The sequence below is a fragment of the Apostichopus japonicus genome, chromosome 17 (genome assembly GCF_037975245.1).
Source record: "Apostichopus japonicus isolate 1M-3 chromosome 17, ASM3797524v1, whole genome shotgun sequence".
Lineage (NCBI taxonomy): Eukaryota > Metazoa > Echinodermata > Holothuroidea > Aspidochirotida > Stichopodidae > Apostichopus > Apostichopus japonicus.
The window spans coordinates 9962692-9977422 of record NC_092577.1 but is presented as its reverse complement, the minus strand read 5'-3'; the positions used below and the strand labels follow the sequence as shown (position 1 = coordinate 9977422).

The following is a 14731-nucleotide window of genomic DNA, read 5'->3' as shown; positions in this document are numbered from 1 at the left end:
ACCGAAAAAGATGAATGACAGCCACATACTAAGCTCCAAAAACTAGTGCGGATAGATCTGTGTGACATGGAAAGCTTAGTTACAGCAAGTACTAAATGCTAATGTTAATTTTGCGAGATATCAGTATTAGCTTGCTAGTCGTCTGCAAGCTGCACTATCACCTAGTGGCCCACTTTTCAACCAATCAAATGGTGTCCCTGGCTAATTAGGGGTGTGGGGGGGGGTTGGGGAATAGCAGAATGGTATTGTTATTTTTATCTACACTGATCTCTCCTTTCTTCAATTCAACTGAATTCATGTAAAGTGACCCATAGCCTAGATCAATATAGAAAATGCACAGAGCCATCAATAAAATGAACATTAATAATTTAATATAAAGTTGGTCCAAATTGAAAACACTGAACCCATTTTGTTCGTTATGTCAGATATCTCCTACATTAAATCTATCAGTAGCAGTTAGAAATACCAGGGGAATACAAACTCACTTCATACACATTTATCAAAATTAAACATAAACTGTATGGATCCAAGGGTTTTCTATAGGAGAGAGCGTGACCCCTGGAGTCGCTGAAGCGAAATGGGAGAGAAACGTTTCCGTGGTATGTAAATCTGGAAAATAAAGATTGCCACTGAGTGGTCGGATTCAGGTAGTTCAAGGTTTTAGTCACACATCTCTTTTCTTATCTGGTTAATTGTCCTTTTGTATTTTCATTAATTATGTTTTATTTTACATTTTCTTTTCAGTAAGAGACCTGATCTTTTACCCCGGGCACCATTATCCACCAATCCACCGCCTGTCGGTGAGTTACATCTCGAATAGCGTACTCTTAGTTGTTTCTTCCACAGCTAGGCCTGTATTCAGGGCTGGGCACAGGATATTTGCCCAAACCCTCCTCTCAAATTCATAAGTTACAAATAATAATGAGCTCCTTAAATTCTTTCTAGTACAAAACATGTTCCTATCCTTTGTAAGAATTTTCCCAAAGCAAAGAAAAATTATAGACATGTTCTGCGCAAAAAAGTCATGGAGTTTCTTAAATGTAGTCATGAAAAAGGCATGGAGTTTTGCATTCGGGAATGTCGGAACCACAGGGCTGGCGACTTCAATGCATGTATAAAATGAATCGACTCCTTGCGTGCTCTCTCTCTACGAAGAGCAATGGGAATGCATTTCTCATAGACAAAAATTCTTACCCTCCATAATTAACTGCTACAATAATAATAATAATAATAATATTTGATTGTTATATAGCACTTTACACCAGCGATAGGTCTCGAAGCGCTTTACAGATGTTATATTACCCCTGGTCAATGATAACCTGTCCCAGAGAAAATCCCTCCAGACGGCTGTAGTTATAAACTGCGCCCAATGACAAGTTACCTCACAGGTACCAACTTTAACCCCTGGGTGGAGAGAGGCAAGTGAGAGAAAGCATCTTGCCAAAGGACAAAACGTTATGAACTAGGCAGGAATCGAACTAGCAATCCTTGGGTCACAAGTCTGACGCCTTAGCCAATTGGCCACCATGCTCTCAAACAATAAACCTTCAATGCCTTTCTCATTTCTTTTTCGTTCCAGCCAAGAAAAATCCCAGCACCAGCCGAGATATGAACAACCACTCGACATTCACTAAGGGGACCAGCTTGCCCAGGGTCCTACCATCCAGCCCAAGGCCCCCTAGTCTACACAACAACGATAGCCAGAGTCAGCCAAGCAGTCGACACGGTTCGGTCACGACTCCATCCGACTTGGAAGACCACCCGAAACCCATGCCAGCGCCAAGGCAGACCAAACCCACGGTAAGTAAGAAAGAATGTTACTTTAAACAACGTTTTTAAGGTGGTTTTAGTGTAACCCTTTGAAAGGTCGGGGTGTCTTATGCTTACAAATAAAATATTAGAGTTGTGAGTCTGCAGGGGCAAAGCATGAGTCCAGAGATGAAGTTGAAAGCAAAACTATAATCTGGGGATTAATATGGGAATATCATCAAGTTGGTATAATATGTTTTGAGAAGCCTAACTTTTGCTACCCATGGGTCGTACAAGCTTCCTTCTTTTTTTCTGGGAGGGGGGGGGGGGTGGTGGGGGTGGTTCAATTGAAGTAATGGAATGATGGCCTGGCGAGGAGGTGAAAGGAAAAGGTTGTCCATTTGATAAGTAAGGCTGCATAAATAAAAGATAGGTTCAATGTATTTAATCACTCATATCATTCTCACACTCACTCATATCATACTCTCACTCACTCATATCATACTCACACTCACTCATATCATACTCTCACTCACTCATATCATACTCACACTCACTCATATCATACTCTCACTCACTCATATCATACTCACACTCACTCATATCATACTCTCACTCACTCATATCATACTCACACTCACTCATATCATACTCACTCATATACTCATAATCACTCATATCATACTCACACTCACTCATATCATACTCACACTCACTCATATCATACTCACACTCATCATACTTACTATCACTCATATCATACTCACTCATATCATACTCACACTCATATCAAACTCACAATCACTCATATCATAGCTATACTCATATCATACTCACACTCATATCATACTCACACTCATATCATGCTCACAATCATATCATACTCACACTCATATCAAACTCACACTCATATCATACACTCATATCATACTCACACTCATATCATACTCACACTCATATCATAGCTATACTCATATCATATGTAAAACCCATACCATACTCACACTCATATCATACTCACACTCATATCATACTCACACTCATATCATACTCACACTCATATCAAACTCACAATCACTCATATCATAGCTATGCTCATATCATATGTAAAACCCATATCATACTCACACTCATATCATACTCACACTCATATCAAACTCACAATCACTCATATCATAGCTATACTCATATCATATGTAAAACCCATATCATACTCACACTCATATCATGCTCACAATCATATCATACTCACACTCATATCAAACTCACACTCATATCATACACTCATATCATACTCACACTCATATCATAGCTATACTCATATCATGCTCACAATCATATCATACTCACACTCATATCATACTCACACTCATATCATACTCACACTCATATCAAACTCACAATCACTCATATCATAGCTATGCTCATATCATATGTAAAACCCATATCATACTCACACTCATATCATACTCACACTCATATCAAACTCACAATCACTCATATCATAGCTATACTCATATCATATGTAAAACCCATATCATACTCACACTCATATCATGCTCACAATCATATCATACTCACACTCATATCAAACTCACACTCATATCATACACTCATATCATACTCACACTCATATCATGCTCACAATCACTCATATCATAGCTATACTCATATCATATGAAAACCCATATCATACTCACACTCATATCATGCTCACAATCATATCATACTCACACTCATATCATACTCACACTCATATCATACTCACACTCATACCAAACTTATACTAGTACTTATGGTGTTGTACATGTACCACATGTCTGGGACTTGGTGAACATGAAGACAACTGGAATGTTGAATGAAAGATCAGGTTAGGGTGAGGGAAGGATGAAGTGATGGGTCCTTGAGAGGAACAAATAGAGGCGGCTTTGATAAAAAAAAAAGATTGTAATAATTAATTGTTTTGATCTGACCACGTTTTTAGGTAAAAAAGAAGAAAGTCAGAGCCCTCTACGACTGTGAAGCTGATTACCCGGATGAACTAACATTCAAGGAAGGAGATGTTATCATCGTTACGGGCGAAGCTGATCCAGAGTGGTGGGTAAGTTACTGATGGATCGGGGAATCCATCTAGGTTGGTGGGTAATTCACCGATTTATTGCCGTAGATAAAACGCAGAGTCCATGGGTAGGGATAATTTTATGGCACTTTATAGGGTTCTGGCGAGACCTTTTGTCTTCAATAATTCTTGCGGTGTCTTCTTTTGACGGAAAAATTAGTCTCATCGGTTGGACCTTTTCACTTTTTTCGCAGATCGGTGAAATAGAGGGTCAACCTAACAAAAGGGGGGTCTTCCCCGTGTGTTTTGTGCACCTTATGGCGGTGTAAAAAAATAATTTAAATAAGAGGAGAGATGAGCAGAGAAACGGCAGGCTTCTATATCGGCGGCAAAACATCAGAGACGAGAGCTGACCACAGGACGACAGATGGCCCTGGTCCATCGTCTTGCCAGAGAGGAGGAAAGAGTGCCGATTGTTACCCGCTTATAAAGAGGAAATGGTCAAATGGCCAAAACTACACAGTTCTGGTCAGAGAACAGAAACAGGGTTGTGAAATAGAAACCAGAGTCTTTGCATCACAATAATAATATTGAACAAATTATGGTTTTAAAGTTCATTTTGACCGTGCTGGTATAAAACCCTCACTCTCCATTTGTTATTTGCTATGACCTGTTAAGAAATTGACTCGTTAAGAAACTGACTCGTTTAAGAATGACTTTTAGGTGAAAGATTAATATTGATATTGTTTTTATAGACCATCATAAAACAATGCTATCAGTCCAGTTGTTTGTTTTTCTATATCACTTTCAATATTTTTTTTTTTTTGGGGGGGGATGGGAGGAATGACCCTTTAAATATCTGCAGGTCATCACTGAAAGTGGCTGGACGACTCATTCTAATATAAAGACCATTTTTGGGGTCAGGGGTCAGTTCCTCAGAAGCAATACAAAACTCAGTAGAGAGACATATTAAAATGCTTGTATAGGCTCGAATGAAATGTTCACAAAACGTGACAAGTCTCTCAAGGACAAAAACAGTGTTTAATTGTCATCCAAAGGATGCTCTGGTTGTTAATATGAAGTTAAGAAGATCATATTAGAATCTATAAAAAATATATATATATTTACAAAAAACAACAGATTTAACATTAACATTTAGGCCTGCACTGAGGAGCCCACAACGGGCAGCTTCAGTTAAACCTTAAAGGAGCATTCCAGTGTTTGAGCACATTTTAAAGGTGAATAACTTGAAAATCAGAATAGCTGTAGAAATATTACTAGCACTCCAATGTATGTATTTTAGATCCTCCTGCAAGCAGGAACTCGCAAAGAAGCCTCATTGGCTTATCAAACCTGCAAGCTGACCAAAGTCAGTCTCTTAGATTCATATTTAACGTCCATGATTATGAATTGTCAATTGTCAACAACTCTGTAACTGGACGACATACATAATAATTTTGGAGTGACTCGAACCGGGGACCTTATGTGTGGTTTTTTTTTTTTTTTTCTCCTTGGAATTTGAACATTTCAAGACTAAAAATTCTACCTGTAGTCATCCTCTAAGACGATCCATAGTGTGCGATGGTGTGTAAACAGGACTGTTTTTTTTTCATAAATATTATAGATAATATTTTCAAGTATATGTACTAAAAGTATCACACAATATCTGATGGATAAGTATCTGTTTCTTAATCTCCCCTATTCCACATTGCCATATGTAAAAGCCAGCCATAATATACAATTGCTTTATTTATATGCAGGACTATCTGATCTTATTGCAAATTTTGAAGAGAAGAATATAATAATACTTAGCAAGGAAATAGTTGACTGGAATTAAAATGAACCCAGGCGCGTAGCCAGGAATTTGCCAAGGGAGGGGCGAACCTGAAGGCAAAGTATCAGAGCCGTATATAAGGCTCTGTAAACTATCTAAGCGTAGCGCCACCATGAGTTGGCGCGAAGCGTACAAGAAAATTTTGGCCGAAAATGCCTCCCAGATCGCTGGAAATGACACTTCCCAGGCCTTGTAAGTTGCATCTTAGCATTTTCTATATTGAAATTACTAGCGATATCATAAAAACATACCAAAAAAATATACTCAAGGGGGGGGGGGCGGTCCTGAATGAATCAATTAATGAGATCCAACCAGTGATTGTCATATTATCTATCAATTGAGCCCTATTTTAATTGAGAAGTCTTCAGTACAGACAACACAAAGAGAAGTGATAGAAAAAACTTAAGTAATGGACTCAATAAGCATGAATATTATTTATTTTGTTCATTTTTGGGTGTCATAATTGATGCTGGGTTGGGTAGACTGCAAGGAAAAATGGTGAATCTCTAAGTATTATTATTTAGGCTGAAAATTTTTATTTAACAACCATTTTTTTGTGGGAGGGGGGGGGCTTTGTTTTGTTTTGTTACATAAATATTTCAGCTGTGTGATGTTAACATATTTTTTTTTTTTTATTGGGGGGGGGCAGGGTTTAGACAATGTCAGAGTTCTTGCCAAAGGGAGAAAACAGACGTTTTCATCTTTAAAATGGAATCTGTGTGGGTGTGATCTGGGAATGACCCATATCAAATTTAGTATTGGGAGGGTCATGAACAATTATAATGATATTGAAAAATCATTAAGTTGAGATTCTCAAAAGGTCGACATTTACGGTAACCCAGCGCGCTCAGTGCTTCTGATGAAACACGGCTCCATTTATGGCATAAAGCTGTGAAGCACCTCGATAAAAAGAGTCGATAAAAAAATTAAAATAAGTGAAGTGTATGCAAACTTGTATTTTGCCAGAAGGTTGGGGAAATATACCCAATCAAATCCCCCCCCCCCTGCTAAGACTCCTCGTTATTGAAATATGAATATGCATTCCTCAAGATTTAATATATTCAAAATTCCTTCATGAATGTTGTTACTTTTGTACAAAGTACAATTAGTTTTTGCTTTGTGCAGTAATTCACTGAGATAGGTTAGATTGACCTTTGTGCTTTAGAACAGGGGTAAGTTGTTTAGACCAGGGGTAAGTTGTTTAGACCAGGGGTAAGTTGCTTAGAACAGGGGTAAGTGGTTTAGACCAGGGGTAAGCGCTTTAGAACAGGGGTAAGTGCTTTAGAACAGGGGTAGCAAAAATTGACCAGATTTTCCCTATCGAATTTGCGGTAATCCTTCGGTTACTTTTCCCATTTGCCCCCTTGTTATCTCATATAGCACAAAGACCAAGTGTTGGATCACCCAATAGGTGGGTTAAGTAAGCACCTAGGGTCCCCAAGGTCAGAGGGGTCACCAGGGTCAAGGGGAGGGGAAGAAAATATGTTTCCCCCAGAGGGTGTTAATACCATATTGCCCAGACCCCCACAGACTACAGTTCATTAGTCAAGGAGCTACAAATTTTTCATTTTGACTTGTGAATGTTCAGTTCACAGAAATGATTTACATTTCCTGTGTGATACTCGCCCCAAGAGAGCTCAAACAGGTCTCTTTTTTTGGGGTTATTGGTCGTCGTGGGTCGAGGTACTCGGCAGTCGCTCTCTCATAAAGTGAAGATATATCCGTACGTTGCACATGTCTCTCTCAGTTGTACAGCTTCCATGTACGCTGAGGAAGTTTGGTATCTTACTTAAACTCTGTCAAACATAATGAACAGTGGCCTAGTTAACGCCACATATTTGTGTCACCGGGGGAATCTTTTGTAAAAGACGGGTCGCTGGAAAAAGTTACCTTTGTCTAATACCTGTGAGAAGAACCTAAACGCTGTCGATGTGCTAGAAAATGTGCTAGATGGTCCAATAATGGTCACGCATGCTCAAATTTCCAAGTACAGATTGAATTATTCCCTACCTGTAGAAGCAGTTTACCACATCAACACAATTTAATGACCAAATGTAAAAAAACTTTTTTTGTCTGCGAAAAAAAGTTGGGAGGGTTAGAAGTTGACACCAAAGGTACCGTTCAAAATGTTTTAGCAGCTTCCGGTGAAAGACAAAGACCTATTCTTAGATTATATCATTCCATCCGCATTTTCTCTTAAGTTTTGTACGTTGAAAGGTCATCATCGGTCGTAGTCGCCAAAATTCATAAGCATGCAAAATCAAATTTGGCTATTAATTGGAAAGAAAAATTCAAAAGTACTTAAAATCAGAAACTGTCTTGATGTGGTATCTGATTTCCGGGGGTACACTTGAGGAAAACTTTCAAAACCTATGAAATCCACTGACCAATATTAATTTATATATTTATGACTTTTTTCTTTATTACCTTCTTGTTTTTATCTTTTACTCTCCCCCCTCCCCTCACCCCCGATCATGGGAGGGGCATATCCTGAGGTTTCGTAATCTTGTTTTCTACTGAAAAGTTAGATAAATAATTTAGACGCAAACAAATTCCTTTCTAGGAGAAGAAATTTGAACGATTCTTCTTCTACTTTTGATTCCATACTTTGTTTTCAAATCTATCTCATCCAAAGGTTCAGGGAGCAATGACTCTGAAATTTTCCATGGATGGTGTTGAGTTGGTTGCATTTAGCACCATGCACTTTACACCCTACTTTATATAGGATCTTACAGCCAAATGATAATCAATGGTACATTAGTTATCTCCTTGGGTAATCTATCTGAAACACTGTTTTTGTCAATTTTACCATTTTCCAGTGACTGAAATTGTCTATAAATGGTGTAGTGTTGGTTGTGTTTAGCACCATGCACTTTACACCCTACTTTATATTGGATCTTACAGCCAAATGATAATCAACGGTACATTAGTTATCTCGTTGGATGATGATCAAATCTATCTGAAACAGTGTTTCTGTCATTAATTTTTAGCCATTTTCAAAAGGTTCAGGGAGTGACTGAAGTTTTCTATAAATGGTGTAGTGTTGGTTGCATGTAGAACCATGCAGGTTTTACACCCACCCTGTTTATGTATAATCATGAGGCCAAATGATATTGATGAATATTCATTAGTTGAGCATGTAAAATAGTCTGGGGATAAAAAAAGATCAATTTCCCTCGTTTGAAACTGTAACAGAAAGTGATGTTATGTTCGTATAAATATAAAACCCACAAAGTGTAATAAAAAAGACTTGTAAATATGAATATTATATAAATTTTGACTTATATTTGTATTTTGGTTGGGTTTGTGTGTTTTTCTTAGAAATTTCAATGTCTTCTTTTTAATAATGGTGAAATGGTGGGACATTTGATTCCCAATCATGTCATCGGGGCATCATGTTAGAAAACGATGACTAGATAACAATAGGATTCAAATCCATTGTTTTATTTCAGGTTTTTGTCAGTTTTAATTTTTTTGTCATTTTTTGCTATGAAAAAAATATGGAATTCGAAACTAAAATATGAAGATGAAAAAAAAAATATTTGGAAAATAGTTTGTTGTTTCTGACTTTGTTTTTTCTTGTTCTTCTGACTCTTTCTATAATTAAATTTAAGGGATACTTCAGTCGCAGAAAATGTAGCTTTATTTATCTTACAGTGACAAAATCCATCATTTTACTTGAAAACTCAATCCCAATATCTAGCTCCTAATTCAAGCAGGTTTTTGGTACATATAATATTTTCCTCTGTATGTATGCGTGTATGTATGTATGTATGTGTGTATGCATTTTAGATCCTCCTGCAAGCAGGAACTCGCGAAGAAGCCATCATTGGCTTATCAAAGCCGCAAGCTGACCGAAGTCAGTCTCTTACGTTCATATTTAACGTCCATGATTCTGTGAAGAAGTGAGAAAGAAGGAGAGGAAAATCATCATTTTCAGCTCCTCCCCTCCCCCTCCCCCTCCCCTGTGGAAAGATACGGTACATGATTATTTCACTGGTTTATTTTTCCATCTCTCTCACGAAGTCTTCACACGTAATTGGATAAACCTCACACGAGCTAATAAATATAACAACTTCCCTATATCCAGTGGGCGTGCACAGGATATCAAAGATGGGGGTGTAAATTCAACATTTGGTAGGAGCCTGAACTCTTTTGGAATGGGCCTGAGGGGCGAATGAAAGAGTTGATAAAGGAAGGGGAACGTACAGGGGTTAGTTGGAACCGAATCTTATTTAGAGGAGTGCGGGCCCTCGCCCAGAAAGAAAATGTAAACGTTTAAACATCATCAATTGTGAATTGTGGGACATATTTAGATTATAATTTAGGTCTATATAAGTAGATCTAAACAATACCCCCCCCCCCCCGGATGAACTTCTGTGGACCAAGTTGGGCCAAAGGTGGATGAAGGATTTTATAAAGGAGTGAGACTGTATTTGGGTCATTGAAGCCAACTCCTACTGGAAGGGGGGGGGGGGGGGGATCCCGCCCTGAAAAAACTTTGAAATATCAAATGGCATATGTAGAGTATACATCAAGTGTATATATATATAAGTAGCCCTCAACTCACGGTTTGCTAATAAATACTTTGTGTTGGGTTGAGGGAAACAGGAGGGTGGTGGGGATACACCCGTAGAAGTGGTCCAATTCATTTCCGGCTGAATACCAAATTTCCCCGACTGACGGTCGTATAGGTGGACGAGGGGGAGATATTTCTCCTCCCCCTTGTACACGTCACTGCATATACCCCGTATAGTACTATTAGCGAGCAGCTATTCATTTAGTATGCCTACGTTTCTGTAGCGTTGTTTCAAGTTCATTTCAAGTTTCAAGTTCATTTCAAGGTCCCCGGTTCGATTTACTCCCAGATTAATGTATGTCGTCCAGTTACAGAGTTGTTGACAATTAACAATTCATAATCATGGACGTTAAATATGAATCTAAGAGACTGACTTCGGTCAGCTTGCGGCTTTGATAAGCCAATGAGGCTTCTTCGCGAGTTCCTGCTTGCAGGATCGGAGAATCTAATATACATACATATGTATGTATATTACATACACACATACATTTGCATACGTATTGAGCCAATCTATGCTCTGTTACTCCATACACGATGTATGGGTATCATTGACTATGTTGTTGTTAGATCTACTATCGTGCCATATCTTACCTATATACAATACTATCAAAGGTGGTACGACGGCAGCTGTTAAACAATAAATACTCATAATACGGGGATTACTACCATGCTAGTATGAACCACAAAGAGCCTGGAATTGCCCTTCAGCGCAATATACGCGTGTATATGGCTGTTAACGTTGTTAGTATTAGGCAATCCTCAGTACGTAATTGCCATTTGTGCATGGTCATAAACATTACACCTTGACGTACAATGCAAAACTGATGAACTGGTGAGAGATGACTGTTGATAATTTTCTACGTAGGCTACTATAGTTGTGTGAAAAGGTAACGGTTCATTATAAGGCTTTCAAGGACTGATGAATAATTCAGCGTTCGATATATATCTACAAACATTCCGCCGCCCGTATTTAGGCCTACACTGCAGCTATTGATCATATTGGTGTGAATCGTACTAGAAAGAAATTTGCAAAGAGAGAAAATCGAAAATTCTCAGAATTTTCACCAATTTAGTTTCTATATTATTTCAAAGCGAGCTTGAATGACTAAGTCAAGCTGTAATGAACTAAATTTATAACACGAAACCTCTCTTTTTCTTTCTATTTCATAACAATATAGCCTATGTCAGTGGCGTTTATGGTACTGGCCCTATATATATATTGGGCCTACCGTGTGACGTCAGCGTTGACGGATCAGCACGGGCGGCCAAGTGTATTGGTGGCGCAACAAGTCGTGGTTCAAGTTGAAACACGACCTTGGGCAGCAGAACGAGCGTTTGGTACACACAACCTCTATAAAATACTAATGAGCAAATGCCAGTGACATGCATGCAAGTTCAGTACGAAAAGAAAACGACTGGACCACCCCCTCCCGCCCCTTTCCTCCTTCCCTATTTCCCCTCTTCTTCCCATTTCGACGCGTAAAATATTCCGACAGACTAGTAAACCACCGTTCATTGCGAACATGGAGGCGGTACATGTTAACAGTTTGTTAGTGTCACGATATTTCCTTACTATAAGTATATAGCACACACATTTACAAGAATTCACTTGTACACAGGTTGACCGAGTGGAAACCCAAGCATTACGTACGTGCCAATTTCCAACTTCAGTCCTTCTTCTCTTTGTGATATCGTTTTAGGGGGTTTTTTTTGGTTGGCGTGAATTACATTGACTTACAATAAATAATTGCAACTGGAAACGGACTATGATCTCTCTAGAAATATCTGTATATTTGTGGTATATAGTCCTTATATATATGTTAACGTATATGTCTCAGTCATTGCAAGTTATGTCGCAATAGTAGAACTGTTTACCTACTATACAACCCAGTCTAGCCGCAAACTTTGAACTATCTATCATATTGGAATATCTCCAAGTCTCATTTCTGATCACGTGAACACGTGATCAAGGTAAACAGCAGGTTATAATTGCGACATTCCATGTACTGGTAGAGAAACCGAGACGCTTTTGCAACGATCATTTTCAACATATATATGTTTCTCTGTTTGTCGGTATGTTTCTCGTGGTTAACCGTTGGCTTTCTTTTAAACTCGTTTCGAAAAGGTCGATCCGTGATAAAAAAAAAATCCTTACCGTTTGCAAGTATGCGTAGTATAATATCACCAACTGTGTCAACTGTGATGTATATCGGGATAGTACAGGTAGGACGGTACAGGGGCGTCGGAAGCTATTTGGGATTGGTACGGCAGATCAGAGCCGTATATCTCTATATACGGCTCTGCGGCAGATCAGAGTGTGGCCATCTGTCATAATTATCGGGGGGACGTTTGGTAGGTCAAACTACGCTACGCGCCACCATGGTTGTAGCGTAGGGGAGACAATTTTGAAAATGCCTCCCAGATTGCAGGAAATGGCACTTCCCGAGCTTGAAAACAAGACCCCTGCCATGCCAGAGTAGTTACATTTAGCCGACTTGCCGTCATCATTATTGAAAATTATTGCAAAATATACCTCCCAGATTCATTTTGGTTCTTTAATTTTTGCCATTTTTTTTTCTTAATCCTACTTTTTTCTTTTTTCTCTTTTTGCGCCGTGAGTATTGGTCCGGCGTTCGCCGGACCTGCCGTACCGGCTCCGACGCCCCTGCGGGTATAGGAACATCGATAGGGAATGGGAAACCTGTTCCCCCTTATTTTGAATGATGGGTGAAGGCGTATATGCTTCTGTACCGCCAAACCCTCCCCCATCCCCACCTCGTCGTCCCACCCCATTTTCTGCATTCGAATGCACTGGTTGCTCATTCGGCTGCATCCTATGAGTAAATGCCGGGCAATGTCGCAAATGAACTTTTGGTTTATATATCTTACAACAATCCGTCGGACTTTTCTTATTTTCTTGCCCCTCAATAAGTCGAATTTTGTTCCACTTTCGAGAGAGAGGGAGGGGGGGGGGTCAAATATATATATATTTTGTTTAATGAGAAACTACCACAGATAAATTCGGAATCAAAAGACGACAGCCTCCCATCGGGATTCGAATCCGGGCCTCCCGCTTTATATGCGGATACCCTATAACCAACTATAGGCTATGGACATTGATTGAATGTCCTGTTGTAATTAGGTAACATTCCTAAATTGTATTTTGTTTTACAATCAGTTTTGTTAATTAAGCTATATGAAAAAAGGGGGATATACTCCGCCCTCCTGAAATCCCTTAAAAGTTAGAATTCAGCGACCTACACGCCCATACCCCACCCCCGCCCTCCATCCCCCTACCCCCCTCTCCATGCATGATCCTTTTGCTATACGTCCCTGATCCAACTCACCGTTTATTTGTTTTACTGGAATCAATTCATTGCGTAATATTAGGCTGTCATTTATGAGGGACTACTCCCTATAAATTCCCTGCACCAACAGATGGTTATGTTTTTCATTAAATTTGAAATGATTAGGCCTATATTAAAACCTTGGAAATAATTAATTTGCCATTGATCAAAAACAATCACGACATTTTTTTTCTTTTTAAATATGTTAAAGATGTTTAAAAAAAATATTTTCATGTTCAACTTTTAAAAAAAAAATTGTTGTTTTTGTAACATATATTTATTTCTTAGATTGGCACTAATGGGCGATCTTACAATTATATGAATATTACCGGATTTTATGTTATTTTATGTTGGTATAACTTGTGTCATCCAGTGGCCGTCGCCAGTTATTTCAAACTTGGGGGGGGGGGGCACAACACTTTTTAAGGGGGCACAATATTTATTTGTGAATGCCGTCCTGGGGGAGGGATTTAAGATTTGGTCACTTAAGGTCCTTAGATGCAATCTGGTGCCATATTTTGCAACTTAATCTGTCCGATATTTATGTTTTTAATTGAGGCGGGGGAAAAATGGAAATTAACCCTTTTGCTTTGATAAAGTTTTTAAATAATTAAGGGTCATAAGATGCAAGTTGGTGCTATCTGGTGATTATCCATTATGAGAGAACAAATAGATGTTTTCCGCCGGAAAAGTTGGGGCGGAAGCATTCTTCAGCCCCCTCCATCTCAAGAGAGTCTGGGCAAAGTTTACAACGTGACTAGAAGACTGTTGAAAATTTAAATTTAAATTCATGCAGGGTAGTAGTGAAGTTCAAGCACTAGCGGTTCACGACGGGGCCTCTGTGACTTTGTTAGTGAGAAAACAACTGGTTATTGTGATGGTCGGTGGAAAGAAGTTTAACTGATGACCATAATACGTTTCGTCCTTTGTACAAACAAAAAATTGTTTTGAGTATTTTTTAAAACTACAACTCGCATTTGGGGGGCACCTGGGAGAACCTGGGGGCACGATGTTTTAGGGAGGGCACGTTCCCCCTCCCCAGGTGTCGCCCCCTCCCCCGGGTGTCGCCCCCCTGACGACGCCACTGGTGTCATCACGTGAGATGTTCATCACATGGAACTAAATAAAGGTTTCATTTTTATGAGTCCTCATTACATACATTC

At 39.0% G+C, this 14731-nt stretch overlaps 1 protein-coding gene across 13 annotated transcripts in view; it reads left to right on the top strand.

Moving 5' to 3' along the window:
* Positions 1-9194, top strand: part of LOC139985251 (arf-GAP with SH3 domain, ANK repeat and PH domain-containing protein 2-like) — a 136304-nt gene extending 127110 nt beyond the window's left edge. For all 13 annotated transcript variants that reach the window (XM_071999535.1, XM_071999531.1, XM_071999530.1 and 10 more), the window contains 4 exons: positions 745-800; positions 1580-1800; positions 3734-3850; positions 4063-9194. In XM_071999535.1, coding sequence (XP_071855636.1) covers positions 745-800; positions 1580-1800; positions 3734-3850; positions 4063-4137 — 469 coding nt within the window. In that variant the 3' untranslated portion in view covers positions 4138-9194. The remainder of the gene's footprint in view (positions 1-744; positions 801-1579; positions 1801-3733; positions 3851-4062) is intronic.
* The last annotated feature ends 5537 nt before the right edge of the window (positions 9195-14731 follow it).